Source organism: Pipistrellus hanaki (genome assembly GCF_964339955.1).
Source record: "Pipistrellus hanaki genome assembly, chromosome: 3".
NCBI classification, from domain to species: domain Eukaryota; kingdom Metazoa; phylum Chordata; class Mammalia; order Chiroptera; family Vespertilionidae; genus Pipistrellus; species Pipistrellus hanaki.
Window position 1 is genome coordinate 166,059,078 of NC_140505.1, and position 22,578 is coordinate 166,081,655.

General features: G+C 41.3%; 1 protein-coding gene across 1 annotated transcript in view; it reads left to right on the top strand.

The window, feature by feature from the left end:
• GRIN2B (glutamate ionotropic receptor NMDA type subunit 2B) overlaps positions 1-22,578 on the top strand; it is a 413,432-nt gene that overhangs the window by 343,597 nt on the left and 47,257 nt on the right. Inside the window, exons 7-10 of the mRNA XM_084877899.1 lie at positions 15,660-15,862; positions 16,817-16,988; positions 17,304-17,457; positions 22,231-22,356. Of these exons, the coding sequence (XP_084734025.1) occupies positions 15,660-15,862; positions 16,817-16,988; positions 17,304-17,457; positions 22,231-22,356 (655 nt within the window). The remainder of the gene's footprint in view (positions 1-15,659; positions 15,863-16,816; positions 16,989-17,303; positions 17,458-22,230; positions 22,357-22,578) is intronic.

A 22,578-nucleotide genomic window follows, 5' to 3' on the forward strand; every position in this document is an offset into this window, starting at 1 on the left:
TCAGAATCAGGGGCCAGAGTCCTCATGAAGCTCCTACTGCCATGACCTCCCACTCTGCTCCCTGACTCTGAAGACCCACTGTTGAAAAATGGTGTTCTGAACCAGTGCTTCTCAAGCTTTGGTATATACCACGCTTGTTAAACCCAGGTTTCTGGGTTCCACCCTCACAGTTGCTGATTCAGTGAATCTGGAGTGAAGCCTGAGAATTTGCATTTCTAACAAGTTCCCCAGGGATGCTGCTGTTGCTGCTGCTGATCTTAGGACCACACTGGGCACCACTGGTCTAAACCCCTTCAGCCTCACTTCACATTGATGGAGGAGTCTTCAAGGATGCACAAGTGTGGAGCCTGGCAAGGCGAAGGATCCTGCAGTGAGATCCCCTATCCCATACAGCCAGCTTGAAGCTGCCAATCGAGAGTAGATTTCCTCAGGGAAATTCAGTAAAATATCACCTAACATCATTGTGCCACACCCTGTCTTGTGTATCTTCAAATCTGGTCCCTTATTTTCCCATTAGTAAAATGTAAAACGAAGTAATGGGTGTAGGTCAATGGTCGGCAAACTCATTAGTCAACAGAGCCAAATTTCAACAGTATAACACGATTTAAATTTCTTTTGAGAGACAACTTTTTTAAACTTAAACTTCTTCTAATGCCACTTCTTCAAAATGGACTTTCCAAGGCCATAGTATTTTGTGGAAGAGCCACACTCAAGGAGCCAAAGAGCCGCATGTGGCTCGTGAGCCTCAGTTTGCCAACCACAGGTCTAGGTGAATGATCCTCAATCCTGCTGCCCATTAGAAACACCAAATAAATTCCTATATTCTGTGGTTTATACTACATCCTACATCCTGCTTAGGAATGCCAACATAACTAGTCTGGCACAGGGCTCAGGAATGAGCATTTTAGTAACTTTACAGATAAATCTAGTATAGATCCTGGTTGGAAAACCATTGAGGCTCATTGGATCACTTCAGACCTGAGAGTCTATGTTTGGCCCCCCACCCTAGTGGAATCTAACCTTGTATGCTATCCCTCCACCCTCTCCCCAGCTCCCAGCCCTCAGACCCCAGCCCTCAAGTCACTCTTGACTCTTTGCCCTGACCCCTCACTCACTCCTCTCTGTGCACATTGTATTTTGTTTACTGTGTGGCACAAAGTCACTTCATACCTCATTAGCTTCCTCTGCTTCATTAGGCAGAGGACAGGTCCCAAACAACTGCAGCATACATGGAAATTCACTGATAAAAAATTGCACAGTGATTTAGGAGCTCTCTGAGCACCCCCAGAAAATGTGGAAGCCGAGAAGGTACCTATCCCTGGAGAGTCACTTTGATGCAAAGTCACACAGGAGCTGGAACAGTACACGTCTCATTTAACACTGACTCCAAGTAATTCATTCTCCTAGGCTGGCCCAACCCCATTTTGTTATGATGCCTACAGATTTTGCACATGCTTTACATCTATATCAAATAACTCGGGTAAAAAGGCTTGTCTATTTCCTAATAACCTTTTATCAATTAAAAAGGCAGAATTAACGAGAAAATGGAGACAGTGGTGTGGACGCTTTGGCTATCCAGAGCACTTTCGCGGCAGCTGTGATGAAAGTGGGAATGAACGTGGTGGCTCTGCAGGGTGGGAATTTGAGTGTTGCTTGGGTTTTCTACTGCATTTACCTTAGTGGGTGCACATTGGTAATTTCCAAGTGTGAGTGGGCTATAACCTAACTTCACTTTCACTTTAGTCTGATCCTTCCTAACTTGAGCTAGAAACACTAGAATCTTCTTTTCTGGACTGCACTTGAAGCTTTCATTGATAGATTCTTTTAGGTTCAGTTGTCATTCTCAATAAGGTTTTAGTTAACCTTTTTCCCAATAAAATGGCTTTAGTTAAGTTGAGGGACAATTTGGTGAAGGCAGGGGCACTGAAGAAATTTAGTAATTTAATTCTATCATGCATCTGAAGAGGCATCCCAGACCGGGGATGGGTGCTTTTCTGCTAATTAATTCTCCTTGTCAGGGATCTGAAAACCTGCCTCTTCGGCCTCATCTGAGTTGACTAATTAATTAAGCTGTGTTTATAAACAAACACTTTGTCCTGCAGCACTTTTTTCATCATCTGTTTCTTTAGCCACAAGCTGGTGACCCCTTTTAATGGTAAACTACCTGGCCAATAATTTTGCTCTCTTATAGCCTGAAGAGGTTCCATTTGGAGGCCTCCCAGGCTTTGGAGGGAGGCAGATAAGGATTTGAATCCAACTTAGCCATTTATTAATTATGCGGCCACAGGCAAATGACGTCACATCTCAAAATGTCATTCCCCATTTCCCCCTGCAAATCCTACCACTTATCCCATTGTCTGGCTCATGATCAGTCTACTAGTAAATACAACTAAATATATAAATATTAGTACCTCTGAACGCTGGGTGTTTTTTGTTGAATGGGAGCACTTACATTACCTTGCATTTGTGCAAGGAGTAGATACTTCCCTTTTCAAGATATTTCCACATACATTATCACATGTCACTCATGAACCCCAGTGGGTAGTTTTGGTACATGTTGTTACCCTTGTGATTTACAGGTAAAGAATCAGGTTCATCAAGGTTAAGAAACATGGTCCCATGGCTAGTTAGAGGCAGAGCCTGACCTAGTCTTTACACACCTGACTTATTATTCTTGTTTTGAGACCAGATATTCCCCTATTCCCCTGACCTTTAGTGGGTGATGTAAAAATAGATTATAAACTCTGGGGGGAAAAAGTTACACAAGATATCCCAATAGCACCTTATAAGAGAAAAAGATTTAAAAAACAAAAAACAAAAAAAAGAAACATTGAAGCTAAAGGTGTTGAAATAACTATTAGAGAAACATGATTTGATACAAAGAATCATGGTGACAGTTTCAATTCTGGCTCTCCATTCTAGAGCATCCCCCTTACTGATCCACCACCTTTGTTGATTCATAGGTAAATCATTAGTAATTGCTGTAACCCAAACTTATTAACCAAAATCAATAACATCAATACTTGTATTCGGACAGTGTGATGTACATTTGATTCCCCTATTAGCTCTGTAAAACTAGTAGTCGTAAAATATGCAGACATACAATACATAAACAAGTACATACATATATATCTTCCCTCTTTGCTGATAGACTCAGATTCCAAGAAGTAAAGTGATTTGTCACATTCACACGGCTTGTCAGTGGTAGGGCCAGGCCTGCACTATAGAACCTCCAGCTCTATGTTTAGCACTATTTTAACAGTACTGCAATTAAGAAGAACTTACGTCAGCACTGTACTTATTTATATTAAAGAGCTCTAAAGAACTTGGTGCTATTTTGTCTATTAATTTTATCTCTGTCTTTCTTCTTGCTTCTTATCTTCTTCACTGGTTTGGCCCAATATGTGTAGCTTTTTCTCAAAGTGGATATACTATAGTTAACCTCTGCTATGTAAAACCACCTCAAATTTAGTGACATGAAACCATTATCATATTGTTATTCATAATTCTTTGGGTAGGTAGTTTGAATTGGGATAAGCCAGGTGGTTCTTGGGTTCATCTCACATGGAGTCACTTATCTGCTACAGTCATCTGGTGGCTCAACCAAGGGTGAGTAATCTGGCCTCACTCCTGTGTCTAGCTGCTGGTATTGGATATTAGCTGGGCCTCATCTGCATGTTTGCTCATCTTCAAGGAGGATGGCCAAAGCCTTTTCAGAGTTGTCAGTAGCATCCCAGGTAGGCCAGCTCCAGTACACTGTCATTCATCAAGTCTCTACATATGTCACATTTTTTTGTTATACTGTTGGTCAGAGCAAGTCACAAGGCCAACTCTGGAGCCATTAAAGAAGGGATTACACAAGAGCATGGATACTGGAATATATGATTCATTAGGTACCACTAATATAATCTACTGTAAGTGGATATAAAAATAAATCTACTTTATACAACTTCTGATAAATTTGATAATGTATGTGCATTGCTTAGCATGGTTCTTGACAAACACATAGTAAATCAATCACCATATATATTATTATCTGCCAAGAGCAGGTTCTCCTTTTGAAATCCTATTCACTCATTTGTTTAACTAAGTTTCCACTGTAGTACTATTATTCCTATGCTAGTCGTTGGGGATACAAAAAAATAATACTAAAACCCATTCCCTGCCCTTGAGGAGCTGATGGGCTATTGGAGGAAACCACACACATAAGCAGTTAAATACAGTGTGCTATGGCAGGTTCAGTGTCTTAGCTATGCACAAGGTGTTTGGAGAGCACCAAAGAAGGACATCTAACTCCTTAACCCAGCCTGAGGGTGGGTGAGGAAAGGCTTCTTGGAATAGGTTTTACATGTGCTAATCTTAAAGTTGAGTGGGTGTCATCCAGAAGGGTAGCTTTTTCAAATAGGGAATTCCAGCATGAGAAAAGCCATTCAGAAAAGAAACAGCATAGTATATTGTTATCAGTTAAAGTCCAGGAGTCCTTAAGAGATAAGGCAAAAAGAAAGCAAAAAGGCAAGAGGTGAGAGGGAAGAAAGAGATGGGGGACTAGAGGAGAAGAAAGAGGGGGAGAGAGAAATATCAATGTGAGAGAGAAACATCTATTGGTTGCCTTCTGTATGTACCCTGACCAGGGACAAAACTCAAAAACTGGTCATGTGCTCTGACTGGGAATCAAACTGGCACCAGATGATGCTCAACCAATTGAGCCACACCGAACAGGGCATATTTGTATTTTTAAGAGATCATTCTTGAGGCCAAGTGGAGGATGAACTGGAGAAAGATAAGATTGCAGGTGGGGAAACCAATTAGTAGAATACCAAGCAAGAGATAGAATATCTGAGAACAAAAGCCAGCATGCAATCCTTTCCTGTTATTTCTACCCTCCAAAGCTAAGGGAAGGAATGTCAGTGAAAAATGGAATGACTTTGTAATCTTAGCATATGACAGCATAATCCTGAATATTCTAGAAAAAAAAAACTATTTACTACATACTTAATAGGTATCCTTGTCCATAAAAGTTGGCATTTTCTGGTTAAGGAGGGGTGGTAGACATCAGCCAATCTTAGAATGAGTGTTATTATTAGGGATTAAGTGCTCTTTTGCATGGCCTTAGCCAGGTGTGAGGAATCTATTTTATGAATTCTATGAGGTGCCTTTTTGGACACACTTCACATCTTTTATGATTTTTGTTCTTTTCTCTTTCCTTTCTCTGTGGTCTAGTCTTTTTAGATTATGATGATTTTCAATGACTTTGACCTCTTCTTTTTGTGTTCCCTTTTTGCCTTTGTCATTTTTATGTGTATTTTCAGTGTTTATGCCTTGTTTCTTTTCATATATATTTGCCACCTTATGCCTTGGGTTTTCTGGGTGATCATGCTCTCAACTATGCCGTTTTGTTGTCCCTGAAAACACATTCACAATCATTTGAGTTTACATTCAGATTTATGGTCTGGAAAACACTGTCATTATACTTATGCAATATGTTCCTTTTTCTGAATGTCTCCCATTACTTTTCTGTTTAGCCTTTGTGCCTGAACACCCTGCAATCTAAAAACAGCTCTCCACAATCTCACCTGATGAGGTCCTGCTCCCAGCTTGGCCGTTTTTCTAGCTCCTAAAAATGTGCTTGAAAACCTGATTTTGCTTGTTGGGATGGTTGGTTTACTGACTGTGCGCATACATTGGCATCATTTTTCTTAGTGTCCTGAGATATACCTGAGAGAGATGATAGGCTAGTGTGTTTAAGATTTGTAGATAGATTCCTGAATTTTTGGAGATAACCTTGTCTTTAAACATATTACATACATTTAAAATTTAGAGGAGGGTCCTGAGGAGGATGCGATGAAACTCACCAGGAGACAATGGTCAGAGTGAGTTGGGATCAGTCCAGCCGGCATTGTTTGAGGAGCAATATGGTTGTCTCTGGCTCCCAAGGGTCTTCCATGATAACCTTCTAGATGGTGGCACTGCTACCATGTCATACTTTTCATCCTCCTGCCACTCTGGATCCATGGATCTCTAGTGCTATGGCAGGCCCAAGCAAGTGGGCTGCCTAAGGAAAACAGGACAGGTGGACTATTCTGGATCATTTGCTGAGAATTATTACTACATGTCTGACACTGTCCTTATGTATCTTATCTAATATTTGAGGCAATAAGAGGAGTGGCAGAGAGCAAAGGCTCTGATGTCAAACTGCCTGGCTTCAAATAACTTGCTTGACTTCTTACATGGGGATCTTATAAGAACCTCTGGTTATAAGCTCTTAATCCTGGGAAAGGATTTGTGAAGGGGTCCATGGGGGTGGAAAGGAGATGGAAGACACAAAACTGAAAGGATTGTGTAAAGCTTACCTGACATTTTGAAACAAATTGAGTTGAAAGTTTGAGAAGTTGGAGTTTGCCCAGTATTTCCTCCTTGTCACTGGCAAATAAAAAAACTTTTTCTGAGAGGAAGTGAAGCACATAGGCATTGCACTGATGGTTCTCAATAGTGGGAGTGATGGTCATAACCAGGAGGGGGGAAAGAGGAGAAAAAAATATCACCAACTTGCATAAAACCAGGCACAGATGAAATAACTCACCTGGGTTACACACCTCGTCAGCACCCTGCCTGCTGCTGCCACCTGCTATTATCCCACCTGGCTGACTCCCACATGGACTTCAGTTGCCACTTGCCATGCAGCCTTTGGACACAACCATGGATCATAGTTTTTGGGAAAATGTGGTGAGGGTGGGAGGCTATATGGCTAAGACAGGCTTTTCTCTCTCAGATCACAGTAAGCTAAGGAATAAAGGGGTCAGAAATATTCTTCTAACAACATGGTGTGGGGAAAGAAACATGGGCTTTTAGAGGCAAACAGATCAGAGATAAAATCCTGGCTCTCAGTGAGCCTCAGTTTTATTTGCCTATATTGTGGGTATAGCAATATCTACCTTTTGGGAAGTTAGTGACGATGAAATACTATAATCCTATGTGACATGCTTGGCCCAGAGCCTGGCCCATAATAACTACCGCTCCTCTAATAATATCACAGGTCAGTTCACGGTGTTATCTGAAATTAATGTAACTTTTCTCTGTGCCGAGGGAATCAGCCACTTCTGTCCCTGGTGCCAGATTCTACTCCAGCTCACCGCTTTCCCATCCCCTCACTCTGCTGAGCAGATGTGGGGGGAGAAACAGTGGAGAACAGGGATCACTCAGAGTGGGGAATACACAGTCCCCAGGGAGCCCAGGCTCTTGCAGAGGTGGGGGGGGGGGGGGGGGCGGGTCAGCTAGGGATGGCAGCTGAGGCCTGAGATGACAACCAATAATATCTTAGCGTTACTGGGAGAGCCACACCAGTGCCAGGCTGGCTGGCTGGGCCTCTCTTCCGCCTGTGAGCTCAGAGCCACCAGTTCCCAGCTCAGTAAGTGCAGAAGCATAAATAGGCCATGGCAGTTGGGGATCAAATTTGAATATGGAAATTATTTCCAAAGGTCACTGAGTTTGCGATGATTAGGAGAAGGAGCATCTGGCTGCTCCACTGGCCTTGTTGGATGATCTGTGCAGCAGATTGCACCATTGTACTTACACAGACCACCTGGAAATGAGCCTGTCCAGAGCCCCTTACAATCCAGAAGGCTGAAGAGAAAGAATGACGAGAGACAGGAAGGCTGATTTTACCTCCTGTGGCCTCTTTCTTGAAAGAACACTAGAGCGATGTCTAGTGGAGACTTAGTGGAGGGTATGATGTATTTTCCCCTCCAGTGACATCAGTCGATAATTACTGAGAACACACTTGTTCAAGCCCATGGAAGGGACACAAAGGAGGTAAAATAATATAGTCCCTGCCCTGAAGTGCTTAAAACCATCCAGAGACAGGATTTGTGTATCAGGTATAACTAACATTTTAGTATGAGAGCCAAAGGGAGCGCTTGACCCACATAATTATTACAGGAGAGCAAATGGAGCTTTTTTCTCTGGGAAGCAGTTACGAAGATTGGCATCATGGAGGTGATGAGGCCTAAGAGAGGCTGAGCAGGGGGCCGAGCATTTGAAAAACATGAGAGGGGCTGACAGAGGGAAGACTGTGCACCCAGAAAGTGAAGCTGCACGTAAGAAACAGCTCCACGTGCTAGTGCAAACAGAGCAGCCTGAGAGAGGGGTAGAGCTTCCTTTCAAAGTGAGGTAGAAAACCAAATATCCTATATAAAAAGACATTTTACTCCACAAGAAAAGAAGTAAAAGTGACGTTTCGTGCATAAAAGATACAAAAATAGTCAGGAGACGCATCTCCCAGTGAAAACAATATTTCCAGCATATCTGACAGGTACAGCGCTCCTATCATGCTACACCAGGAGCTCCCTAGGAGTAGATAAGAGAGACAAACAGCTCAGTAGAAATGGGTGAGGGATGTGACTAGAGGGTAAAAGAGGAAATCTAAATGGTGAACAGATGCGCGAAGGTGCTCCAGCTCACTGCAAGTCAAGGAGATGAAAATGAGAGCCATTACGTGCCATCTTTTATTCCTCAGATTGGCATACGTTTAACCGTGATAAACGTCTGTGCTGGGGAGAATGTGAGCCTGTGAGCAAAGAGCCCTCTCGTGCTTGGCTGATAGAAATTTCAGTTGCTGCCCATCTTTGGTGAAGTGTTCTGGCAACACCAAGAACATTTAAAAACATAAATATCTGCCGAAACCGGTTTGGCTCAGTGGTAGAGCGTCGGTCTGCGGACTGAAAGGTCCCAGGTTCGATTCCAGTCAAGGGCATGTACCTTGGTTGCGGGCATATCCCCGGTGGGGGTGTGCAGGAGGCAGCTGGTCGATGTTTCTCTCTCATCGACGTTTCTAGCTCTCTATCTCTCTCCCTTCCTCTCTGTAAAATATCAATAAAATATATTTAAAAATATAAAATAAAAACATAAATATCTTTTTATTCTGCTTTTTCATTATTAGGAATTGGAAATGTACTCCAGTTAATTATCTTTGAAATACCGTAAATATTTATCAATAAGGTTAGGACTAAATAAATTGATGGCTGCCATGCAACTCTTAAAAGGAATTAGATCTGCCATCTGTTGAATGGGAAGAAAGCCTATGATGTACACTTAAGTGGGAAAAGCAAGTTGCAGAGACATGTATAAAATGATCTTGTTTTGGAAAAACATACATACATACACACTTACATATTTTGCATGAATATAGAGAATCGATAGCCATACAAAGGCTGGGTGGGGATAGATAGAAAAAAAAAAAAAAGATGGAGCAAAATGAAATATTATTTGAAACCCAACCTTTCAGAGTCCTCAGAGCTAAGTTGTCAGCTTTGGGGAAGGAAAGATGGGAGCACCCCCTATCTTGCCATCTCTGCTGTTAGGCGCCTCAGGCCTGTGCAAGGGAAGTACCAACACATGACAGCCATTGTTAGTGGCTTGGAGAGGAAGGGGATGCGGACTCAGGATGCCCTGCACAGACTCTGCCTGTCCCCTCAGTTTGCTCAGGGAAATGGCACATCTCTTTAAATTTTTCATTTTAAAAGCCAGATGAAAGCTTAAAACAAGCAGCAAGTGTGTAGTGTTGAATCTCAGATGTCATCTCAGGCAAGAAACAAAAATGCTTTGATTTTTGAAAATAACCTTTGATGCCTAAAAAGGCTCTAATGAATGCTTTCGTTCCAGGATCTCAAACCATGACTTTCTGTGCAGACCAGAGAGGCAGCAGAGACTGCCTTGCCCTGCTGGGATCCCCTCTCTCTCCTTGGTGATGAGAGGTCACAGGAGGGACGGACAAACGCAGGGGCTTTCAGGAGGCAACCTGTCCCTGTGGTCTTTTTTTTCTTTCTTCTTTTTTAAAAATAATTTTATTGATTTTTTTACAGAGAGGAAGGAAGAGGGATAGAGAGCTAGAAACATCAATGAGAGTGAAACTTTGACCAGGTGCCTCCTGCACACCCCTTACCTGGGATGTGCCCACAGCCAATGTACATGGCCTTTACCAGAATTGAACCTGGGAACCTTGAGTCCGCAGGCCGATGCTCTATCCACTGAACCAAACTGGTTTCGGCTGTGGTCTTTTCTTATGGGTGGCCTTGTCAGAGTGCTAATTGGTGCCTATTTCACTGCCAGTAATGGAGGAAATCTGTTAGGAGATTTTGGGAGACTTTGGAGTCTAAAGTCAGCACAGATTGGTCTCTAGGATTTTCAGAAGAGAAGGTTTATGGAATGATGTGCTGTGGGTTTGTGAGGTAGACTTTCTTCTGAGGAGAAATTCCCGGCAGAGCAGGTGCTCAGCATGTACTGAGAGAACCAAGCCAGAAACCCTAAAATGACTCCATGTTTTTCTGAGAAAACTAATCAGCGATATTTTTGTTTCTCTTGAGAAAGATGATTTTGGTTCTCAAGAGATCTTTTTAAATGTTAGTGTGGCTGAGAACTGCATTTTTATAGACAGATGTTGCTGTTAAATGTGCTTGTGGTAATGATGTTTGTTTAGTGCTTATCTCTAAGGAATTCGGGGCACTTTACAGCCACTTTCTTCATTATTTCTTAGGGTTTATCTTTTCCCTGATCATATTTTAACTGTGACTATAACTTTTTCATTCAGCTTTTCTCATTGGATTTTCTCTGAAAGATCTCCCATTAACCTCATCTCCTACTACTCTCTGAATTTCCAGTATCATATACTCAGTGTCTCAGGCCCCTCTTTTTCTATTACTATTCTTTGTCACCCTTAAAAACTTTCCCATCTTTAATATTTTCACTGTACTTCCTTCTTAAAAGAAGAATTGCATAAAGCATACCTTATTCTTCTACATAAATAGTCCCTATTTTATTTTAGTTATTTTCTTATTTCTATCTTGCTACATTAAAAAGATGAAGCAACTCATTTGAAGTAGCTAAACACATTCTTTAATGTGAGCACTGTTTATTGGCACTGTGAATCTGACATTCGTAGCAGATTATTTTTCCAAATTGTTTTCTCCTTTTAATCCTCAAGGGATTTGTTAACTTGCCTTCTCACTGCAAAAATTCATGAAGAAACAATAACAAAAGAATAATGACTTATGATAAGTTAATCTTTTGTATAAACAAACAGATATTCCCCTTCCTCCAGGAATTAACAACTATGAATGCCTTTTTTTTTTTTTTTTTTTTTTTTTTTTTTTTTTACTAGGGCCTAATCAGAGGGAAGTAGGGTAGAGAGCCTCGATCCTAAAGAGATCCTGGGATCATGAGTGTGTGCAGAAGACACCTTAGAAATCACTCCCTATTTTACAGGTGTCAAAACACAGCTCATAGAGTATTAGAAATGTGTACATGGTCACAGAAACATTTAGGGCCTGTTTATAATTTAGTTCAGGAGAAAAGACACCTGGAATTTAAAGTCACTAAATAAAGCATGAAATAGCATGAAATAATGAATGATGTGGTTGCTCTGGGTAGAGGTGAGCTGCTAAATGTTTAACAACTGGAGGCATGGGTGGAGAGAGGAAGCCCTGATTTGTTCTGTTTCCATTTTCAGAGTGGGTGCCCAGGGCCAATTTCAAACTACCAACCAGACACCAACAAGTTGAGAAGAGATGAGTACAATCCAGTTGGCTCTTTAGCGTGGTAGATATTGTCTGGCTAGCGTGATCAGGCCTTTAAAGAGGAGGAGAACTGGGCTAGACAATTCCTCCTCACATATCTCTTTCAGCTGGGAAGGACTATCCCTGGTCTTTCCATCAGGCAGCTGTAGGAATGCAACCCTGGCTCTTGCCTTGGCCGTAGTGGATTAAAGTGATAGCTCTTCACCTGATGAGCCATCATTTACATTTCAAGGCCCAGCTTAAAGATAAGGAATTTTACCAAGCTTATCCTTATCCCTGACCCTTTCTGTCATAACCGCTTCTACTCTGAATCCCAGATATATATATATCTTTTATTAGAGCAGTTACCAAAGCCTAATTTGATATTATTGTCCATGGATGGTATCTTTCCCCACTCAACTGTCCTTGGAAGACAGGAACTGTCTTACTCTTGCATTGCCTGAAAATCAGTACTGTGTGGTGGGTCATACCCCAAGCTCTGGAGCCAGTCTGTTCAGCTTCAAATACTGACACTGCACTCACTCAACTCAAAACTGTGAGCAAGTCATCAAACCCCCTCTGTTCTCATCTGTAAAAATGAGAAATTAGACAGTAATCTCCATCTGACCAGTGTTGTGGTGATTAAAGAGATTATTAGGTGCATTCAGTGCATAGCACATACTAAGCCTTTGATTAATGTTCTCTGGTATTGTTATCTCTACCATATAACCCAGTGCATGTCACAGAATTGGTGTGTAGTTATTGTTGGTTGACTTGCATTAAAGTGAAGCAAGGATGTGATCCAGCTAGCTTGACAGGAAGTTGGGAGAGAGCGTGCTAAAGGGGACTGTATGAATAGATTATTGTTGGGTAAATGAAAATGATATTGTAAACAAGAGTCAGATGATCATAGAATTTTAAGATCAGAACCTAGTTTTCCAGCTGTGGCATGATGAACACTAGAGCAGAATGGGATCATCTATGCTCTCCCCTCATCTCATGTGCTTGACATTCTAAGCCTATAAACATGCCATTTGTTACTGCAGTAGCTTATAGAGTCTACTGTAAACTTCAGTATCTCCTTTTCTATACTGTGCAGTTGCTTTTAAGAAATCTAAATGCTAGACTTTAAGTATAAATACTTCTAGATTTCATTCCATTTGTTTCACTCTATTATGCCAATTAAGTCACATTGCTTTCAATCTTGACTCTGCAATGTGTGTATCTACTACTACCTAACTCTGTAGATACAGTTTACGGCTATGATTTATATTTTGTTTTTTGTGACACTGTACAGGCCACTTCTAAGAACAGAGCTCTCTTGACATGTCATTAGACTTCTTTAAATGTTGGCACTGATTCATTACAATATATATTTTTAAAATATGGGTTTTCATTCCTTTCAAATCTAGCAAAGTATTTAATAAACTATATTATATTTCATCTTGTTTATAAGGGTGCTGTGAAAATGTTTGGCAGAATGTTCTGTCTGCAGCATTTTTGAGTCACAGATATAGGGGATCTATCAGAAAAGAAAATGCAGATAGCTTATTGAAGCATGTTCCTGATTTACCCATGTTAGCTTCCAATACCAACAACTGCCTTTTCTAAGTTGAACAAAGGATTCATGTTTCAAAATGGTGAAGTTACCTTTATCAAGGTAGATTAGGCCTAATGCACATACCTACCTATATGAGAAGTGCGGACACAATCCTGAAGGTGATGGGAGGTTGTTAAAGTTTTTGAGTATGTGTCCTATGATGAAGTGATGTTTAAGAAGAGCCATCCGGCAGCTGTGTCCGCAATGGGTGCCAGGAGGAACCTTATACTATGTTTGAAGTAGCCTTCAATAATCTCAGAAGGAGCTGCTGGGTTACTGGGCCAGTAGCAATAAGGATGGAAGAGAATAAAAGTGGATTTAGAAGGAAAAAATACAAAGGGATTATTGGAGGGGAAAGTTAGCAGTAGAAAAACATAACATAAAAATAGGTACTTTAGAACAGTGTTTTTCAACCTTTTTTTGGCAAAGGCACACTTGTTTCATGAAAAAAATCATGAGGCACACCACCATTAGAAAATGTTAAAAAATTTAACTCTGTGCCTATATTGACTATATATAAAGTAATTCTCTTGAATAGGAATCAAATAAACACAAAGAAAGTATTTTATAATTACTTTATTATGAAATATTAAGTAAACAAAATAGTGAAAAATTATAAAATTCTTGTCTTGTCTGCACCTACGGCACACCAGGCAACATCTCGCGGCACACTAGTGGGCCGCGGAACAGCGGTTGAAAAACGCTGCTTTAGAACTTCCCAACCTTTTTCACATCATTGAATATGTAAAAAATAATATCAGTGTGGCCACTGGGGTAAATAGGGCTGGTTGGAGATGGAGGTGACCCAACATCATGGGTCTACAGGGCAGGGTCTTCTCTTCTCCAAGTACTCACCTCCCAATCTCAGACTTATAAGTTATTTGGACATTTCTGCTGTAGAAATAAGTTTGTCTTAGCAATATGAGGGCCAACAGACTTGCATTGAAATGAGGACCAATAGTACAGATAAGACTAAAAAATATACAAGAAAGCCAACCCTTGGTTCTGAACCCAGCCATGACATATGGCTAACACAATTGGGAGAAAACTAATGAGCAATAGGATTAATTCCAAACAAGATGGCCCAGGACACCAAGCTGTTACCTGTGTTACAGTGACACAGTTAGACAAGGGTGGTGGCTATGTAAGCCTAATTGTGCCTGGCAGTGGGCAGCACTGTCTACTCTAGAGAGTTTGGAGAGGAGTACAAATCACACCTAGGGAGGCACTAAGTAGAACCGAAGTGTAGAACAAGCAGAAACAAAAGAGAGGATTTGGGTTTTGTATGAATATGGACATTTAAATCCATTAATCTAAGCCTGCTTGAAAATGTATGAAGCTCTGCCCTTTTTATTTGCTCCTTATTGATTTAATGCATCTTATTGCATTAATACATTAAGTAGTTTTGTAGTCCTAGCACTTTACCTGTGCAGCTAATTTGATTGTGGTATGGAGGAAATTATAGCTTGGGAAAATGCAAGAGCATGAAATCCATAATTCCCTGTGATAATCCAAGATTTTTAGCTATAGAAAATTAAAAGGTGTTCCCTCTTTCTTCAATAAACGTAATGACAGAGTGGGAACAAAAACCCACCAACACAGTCATGCAGATTCTATAATGAAAACAGGAGAGAATGGCTCTTCTAAAAGATAATGGAACCCACACATTTCTCCTGATGATTGGTAGCAGGTCCACCAAGAGCATGATTCCAGGGGACACCCACCTTTCACTTTGGAGTATGTGTGAATGGTGTTCCCTGAAGTAGGGTACACAGCCTGTGTGGCCATATGTGGCAGCTCACAGAGGGACCTATATGATTCATCCTGGGGCTTTCACCCAGCCCAGCAGGTGCATATCTGCATTGACCTGTGGCTTTCATCAGCAGCCCAGCCACACTTCCTTCCCAGCCAAGCTGAGTCAGTATTCTTTAATCCTGACTTATCATTTTATATCAGTTCAGATCTATTCAGTTTCCTCGTGGCTTCCCACTGGACCTCTGTTACAAGCCAAAACACATCCTTCTGGCTCATTTGTTTCAGTCATTCTGTTGACCTTTTCAAAGCGATTTGCTGCTCTCACCAGCATATGCATTGTCATAGTTAAGTAGAAAAAAACAACAGTCACACAAGCAGGAAGCTGCCATCTTCCCAGCACTTGGTGTAGTTTTAGCACTTACCCCCAAAGCACCATAAATATTTATTTACATTTCTGACTCCTTCACTCAGTGTGGGGTGAATGAAAAGCAGAATGATGCTCCTTTGAACCACAGGTTTTAGTGTGTGTCAGCACATAGTAGGTCCTCATAATATTTGATAATTAGGTGAGTAAATTAATAGATTGCTTTTCTTAGATTTGGACACAGTAATTTCATTTTGAGCATATGGTTTAAAGATGATTCTTCTCTCTATTATGTACAATGAATGGCCTTTGTTTAAATCTTTCTGGGTGAGGCCAGGAGACATTACTATGTCTCCAACAATGGTTTCTGGGTCTTTTGTTTATCTCTGTGCAGGTGGGGAAGTGGAAAGACAAGTCCCTGCAGATGAAGTACTACTTGTGGCCCCGAATGTGTCCTGAGACAGAAGAGCAGGAGGATGACCATCTGAGCATCGTAACACTGGAGGAGGCTCCATTTGTTATTGTGGAGAGTGTGGACCCTCTGAGTGGAACCTGCATGAGAAACACAGTCCCCTGCCAAAAACGCATCGTCTCTGAGTACGCACCTTCCTCAGTGGCTTCAGATGGCATGAGATAGTGAGATTTGACCTAGCAGTTAGCACCTGGCCTGCCTGGGACTTGAAGTGTAGAATGAATTGAGCACCATGCCTGATTTTCATTTACCATTGAGAAATAGGATTACTGACAGCCCTGTGGTCTGATGTCGGATTCTGTCCAGATCATGACCTGGAAGAATTTCTGCCAACTATACTAATGTTTCTTTTGCCTTGTCTGATCTCAGCATCTAGAATCTCCAGTTTGTGGAGATTCAAGTTTACATTGGTAATGAAATATATTTGGGGAGTCAACGTGTCCTGAAATTTTGAGATTTAGAAACATTTTAGAAATCATGAAAATGGTTCCCTTTGGTAAGAGTGGGAAGTCCCTGAAAGGAAGAATAAGAGGCTTCTAAGAGAGCAGGCAGATAGCTCTGGTGATGCTGAGGATGAGGTTGGGGTGGGGAGAGATGATGGAGTTAAGCAATAAAGAGAAAAGAGAAAGAACTCATGAACATGGACAACAGAGTGGTGATTGTAGGGGAGAGGAGGTTGGGTGCAGGTAGAAGAGGGCATGGGGTAATAAATGGTGATTGGGGTGGGAAGAAAATAAAAATATTATAACTACAAAAATAAAAGAGGCCTCTAAGGTGCTGGCAGCTTCTCTGTATCTAGATTTGGGTGCTGGTTCAATTGGTGCATTCACTGTGTGAAAATTTATCCAACTGAACCTTTAGGACAGGTGCACTTTCCTGATGTATATTATACTTCAAAGGAGCATTAAAAATTGTGAGAAAATCTGGTTTGCTGCAGTGAGTTAATGACGGAATTGCAGTTCTGTGGTCTGATTTATTCCCTCGCTTAGGCCTGATATAAGTTGTAATGGCAAAGGGTAATATTTTGCTTCTTATTGTAAGCATTGTTTTTGTTTTGTTTTGTTTTTTTAACTGTTTAGGAATAAAACAGATGAGGAGCCAGGTTACATCAAAAAATGCTGCAAGGGCTTCTGTATTGACATCCTTAAGAAAATTTCCAAATCTGTGAAGTTCACATATGACCTTTACCTGGTCACCAATGGCAAACATGGGAAGAAAATCAATGGAACCTGGAATGGTATGATTGGAGAGGTGAGTATCAGGAATTAAGGGTCATTTCCAGATCATGACCTGGAAATTTTTCAGCTAACTGTACTAATGTTTCTTTGGCCTTGCCTGGTCTCAATGACTAGGACCTCCAGTTGATGGAGATCCAAGTTTACACTGTTTCATTTAAATACCAAAAACACTCTCATTTTAAAAATCTTAGAAAATATAAACCAGTAAATAGAATATACTCTTCCCACCACACAAAGAAAACCACTAAAGAGGTATGAGTTATTTCCCTTGTGGAGGCCCCTCCCCTTCCTGAATGTTCTAATGGGAGCATTGGGTATTTCTCCCCAGGTGGTCATGAAGAGGGCCTACATGGCGGTGGGGTCACTCACCATCAATGAGGAACGATCCGAGGTGGTCGACTTCTCTGTGCCCTTCATAGAGACCGGCATCAGTGTCATGGTGTCACGCAGCAATGGAACTGTCTCACCGTCTGCCTTCTTAGGTATGTGATGAGCTTGCTGATGCCAAGGAATTATATGTAAAGGCAGGTAGATGGAATGAGGCACAGTAAAGGGCAGGTGGTCAGGCTCTTTCATCCAGGAGGTGGTTTGCTGGAAGCTTAACTCAGCCAGTATTTCATTGGGGTGGGAGGCTTCAAAATTGATTATTCTCCAACATGAAAACTGAAGAACACTACCCCCCAAAAATAGAAAGACATGATACCTTATAAGAAAACTAGAGGCCCGGTGCATGAAATTTGTGCACTGGTGGGGAGGTCCCTCAGCCAAGCCTGCACCCTCTCCAATCTGAGACCCCACAGCGAGCATGCCTAAACCGGCAGTCGGACATCCCTCTCACAATCTGGGACTGCTGGTTCCTTATTGCTTGCTTGCCTGCCTGCCTGATTGTCCCTAATCACTTTTGCCTGCCAGCCAGATCACCCCCTAACCACTCCCCTGCAGCTTGGTTAACACCTAACTGCTCCCCTGCTGACCCAATCGCCCCCAGTTTTCCTCCCCTGCCAGCTTGATCTCGTCCCCAATTGCCCTCCCCTGCTGGCCTGATGGCCCCCAACTGCCCTCCCCTGCTATCTTGATCTCACCACCAACTGCCCTTCCCTGCCAGCCTGATCGCCCCAATTGCTTCTGCCTACCTGGTCACGCACAACTGCCCTCTGCTGCTGGCCTGATGGCCCCCAATGCCCCTCCCCCTGTGAGCCTAGTTGCCCCCAACTGCCCTTTTCTCTTGGCCAATTAGTTGGTTTCAATGCCTGTCAGTGTCAAAAGCTCCACTGCCTAGACAGCCATTTGCTCCTCACAGTTCACCCAGATTTGGTTCTGACTGGTTAGTTTCTATGCCAGTCAGTGTCTCTGGGCCTATCAATGGGCCTGATCAGAAAGGTGGGGCTGATCAGCAGCCCTAGTGGAGGACTGGAGAGAAATGGAGGCACAGCTGCTGGCCAGGCCTGGAGAGAAAGAGAGAGGCAAGTGCTGATCAACAGCTGCCACAGACCCTGCTTCTCTCTTTAGGCCTCTCTCTGGGTCTGATTTGCAGCCTCCTCAGCAGTCAGTGTTGGGTCACTGGCCTATAGCCGTAGTAGTCATGACAACCCAGCACTGACTGCTAGATTAAAACTTCTGGTAGGTTTGTTGAGCCTCTGGTCATTGTGGATGTGACAGATCCAGGGTTTTTATATATTAGGATAGTGCTGGAGTGGCAATCAGGGGTCCTACTTTGGTTCCATTCCTGCTACTTAATCATAATTTGACCTTGAGCAATTTCTCTTTATCCTTAGACTCAGCTTCCTCAACCATAGAAGACATTTCAACTAGCTGATCTTTGAAGCTGCATCCTGCTTTAATAATTTCAAATTGTGGATATCATTGAAATATCTATGACTTCTAAAAAATATTGATTGAGAGAGAGATTTGTTGTTCCACTTATTTATGCATTCATTGGTGGTTCTTATATGTGCCCTAATTGGGGACTGAATAGCAACCTTGTCATATCAGGATGACACTCTAACCAAATGAGCTACCCAGTGGAGTGAAATACCAGTGATTCTAAATGTTCTTCAAGAATTGAGCTCAGTGCTACTTAAAAAGGTTTTCTATTCTACATTACTTTTCTGAGGCTTTGTCATATAAAGCTGATCTTATTCTCTTCCCCATCTCACCCTAAGCTTCCTCATACCATTCAGTGCTCTCCCCTTCACAAACTGGAAATTCTAGTCACTTAGGTGTTAGAAGCTTTATATACAAGGCTAGGTGAGGCCAGGATTTCAATTAGATGAACTCTATTATGAGCTCATACCCTATATTTTTGGCAGTATCTGTGAGAACAAGAGGTTGAAAAATAAAGTATCACCTTGAAAACAGAACGCTGGGATAGAAGACAGGAAGCCTGGTTTGGTTATACACTGTAAACCCTTGAACAAGTCACAGTCTCTCTAACGGACATCAACTTTTTTTTTTTTTTTATGAGGATGTTGGAATAAACCATGACTAACATCTCCTTAGGCTCTATGGGGGAGGGGTGGTATTCAATTAAAGTACTGCAAAGTGGTGTTACAGGTTCTGTAGTTTTCTATAAATTACTCAAGTTTCTCAGCCAAACTTCTTACAGTGAAGCCAATTCTGGCTCTTCCAATTTTATATGAAATGTTATTAGATAGCACACACTCTATTCCTGCATTAATCCTCATAGCAGCTTTATGTATTTTATTTGCTTTTCCTTTACAATGATAATTACAACATTAAGATATACAAACAAAACTACAATTTAGGCCCAGCCGGCATGCTCAGTGGTTGAGAGTTGACCTATAAATTAGGAGGGTTCAATTCCCAGTCAGGCCATTTGCCCAGGTTGCAGGCTCCATCCACAGTGTGGGACATGCAGAAGGCAGCTGATCAATGATTCTTTCTCATCATTGATATTTCTATTTCTTTGTTCCTCTCCTTTCCTCTCTGAAATCAATAAAAACAAACACACACAAAAAAAAAAAAAAAAAAAAACCACAACCCCCCCCCCCCCACACACACACACACATTACATTCTAATTCTAACACGGTCAGCATAGAATTAACCTTACTTAGCTTCTAAACTAGAAGAGCCAGTGATACATTGGAATAGCCCTAGAATGACAGGAATGTCACGCAGGGTGTGTGTGTGTGGGTGTGTGTGTGTATCAGTAAGAGAAACCAGTATTTATTGAACACCTACTATGTGAGGTGACAGGCATTATTGTATAAACTGTGACTGTATTATCTCATTGATATATTATTATACCCATTTTTTGGCTTAAGAACTGAATCTTAGGTTAAGCAATTTTCCAACAGTCTCTCAGCTAGTAAAGGACAGATCCAGATATGGCTGCCTTCAGAGTCTGTGTTCTAATATACAGTTTGAGCTCTAAAATGTGGTGGTCTGCTCTCACTGGTTTGGCTCAGTGGATAGAGCATCAGGGTGTGCAGGAGGCAGCTGATGGATGTTTCTCTCTCATCGATGTTTCTAACTCTCTATCCCTCTCCCTTCCTCTCTGTAAAAAAATCAAGAAAACATATTTTAAAAAATAAAATGTGGTGATCAGAAACAAAGATGTTAAATGATGCAATTTTAAACCACAGTCCTTTGCCTTCACTGACCTCACTTCATAAACTGGTCCTGAAAGGACCATGACCTCTGAATCTAGTTCACTGCTCTGTAAAATAAATATGGTAAACCCAAAATGAAGGAGCCATTATAAAGATTGGATAAAGTATGTGGAGAAATCACTTTCTAAATTGTAAAGACCAATACAAATATGGTTGTTGTTGTTTTTATTGAGAAAATTTCCCTAAGTTTAATGGGGAGGGGGCGGGAGGAAAGCATAGAGAAAGTACTTTTTTACTCAATTATTCCCTAATCTTAAACAAAAGTGAAATCAGGGTAGCATTGCAATCAATTAGAGCCAATGGGGAGAGATGTTCTCTACTCCACTGCTTAGAGGCTTTGAATTGTACCTTCTACCCCCATCTCTGGCTGCCACTAAAAGGTTTTCCATTTCACAGCTGGCATGCCTCTTATAAAAGTCCTTTTCAAATTGATTAAGTGGCCAGGCTTTTATAATTCTCTTGAGGGTTCAAAAGGAAAGGTTTCAAGTAAGAAAATATTTTCTAATTTCCAGCCATTTTCCCTTTTTTTAAAATCTTCATCTTTATTAATGATTAGGAAGATGGAGAAAGCAGCATATTATTAATTCACATAGTTATGAGTTTACAATGTGATGAATTAGCTAAAAAGGCCAGAACTATTTTGAGACACAATTGAGGGAGCATTGTATCATGGGACTGAAGAGTGTCTCTTCTTATAGGCCTTCAGAGAGACTGCTACTGGAAGGTAGTATTCAATTTCTGAACACCTGTAAGCCAGAGAGTCTTAGATCAACTTGAAGGAACTTAGCAAAAAGCGATTAAAGAAAATATAGTGGAACATTATTGCCCTCTTGCCTTACCTTATCTCATCAAATATGGGACCTGATAATAGAGCCTGGCTTATAGTTGTCTCCTTAATTATAGCTGAAGCATGTTCCTTGTCATCTGCTAAATTCCCACTGTTGTAGATACTGTTATTCAATGTGGATGTGTTTTTGAACACTGACATATTCTCCTACCCTAATGATGTCTAATAAAATATATACATCAAATTGGGTTAAACAGTGTAAGACTAGGAAAATTTAAGAGAAGTGAGGGATGTGAACTATTTATTGTATGTAATTATTATAGAATCAGTTCAAGCCTGAAATAATAGCTAAGTCTGTTGAGAATGAATTTGGTTCTGAGGCTTGTGAGCATTGGTGAAGACTTTTCCTAGGTCTCCACTGTGTGGTGTGGCCATGTAGGTGACACCGTAAACCAAGAATCAGTCCAATATGATCCATTTACTCCATAGTTGGTATGTCTTCCAGTTGTACCATTTATCAAAAGACCCAGATACTGGTCCAATGCAGAAACTATTTCTATAATCTCAAAACTTCATAGGCAAGAGGCTGTCCTTTTTATGTGCTTGAAAGAAAATAAACCTTGACTTGCCCATCAGATATATGGAGATACTCAGGCATAGCCTCTTATTCCTCCCCAGTCCAGGCGTTGGTTGTCTGAAAGGATGTACACACCTCTAGTTTGTTTCCCCCCACAAAGAAGTGCATGTTACATAAGTGAATACATAGATAAATTAATTAGAATCTCTTTGTTTTCTGTTTTAATCCTTAGCACTGATTTTTTTCTTCCTTCCCCAGAGCCCTTCAGTGCTGATGTCTGGGTTATGATGTTTGTGATGCTGCTCATTGTCTCAGCTGTGGCTGTTTTTGTCTTTGAGTACTTCAGCCCTGTGGGTTATAACAGGTGCCTCGCTGATGGTAGAGGTAAGGCCATTAAAACCACTGCATTTCTGCATTTTTCTAGCTCTCGATTTTGAACCTCTGTACGCTTCATTTGCTCTCTTCTTCTTAACTTAGCCGTTTCTGAAAATGAACTCTCCGCTTTCTATGTCACCAGCTTGAAGATTCGTTAGAGATACCCCAATTAAGCTGTTAGTTTGAATACATATGTCCCCACCCTGTCTCAAGCCTGATCCCAAACCCAGT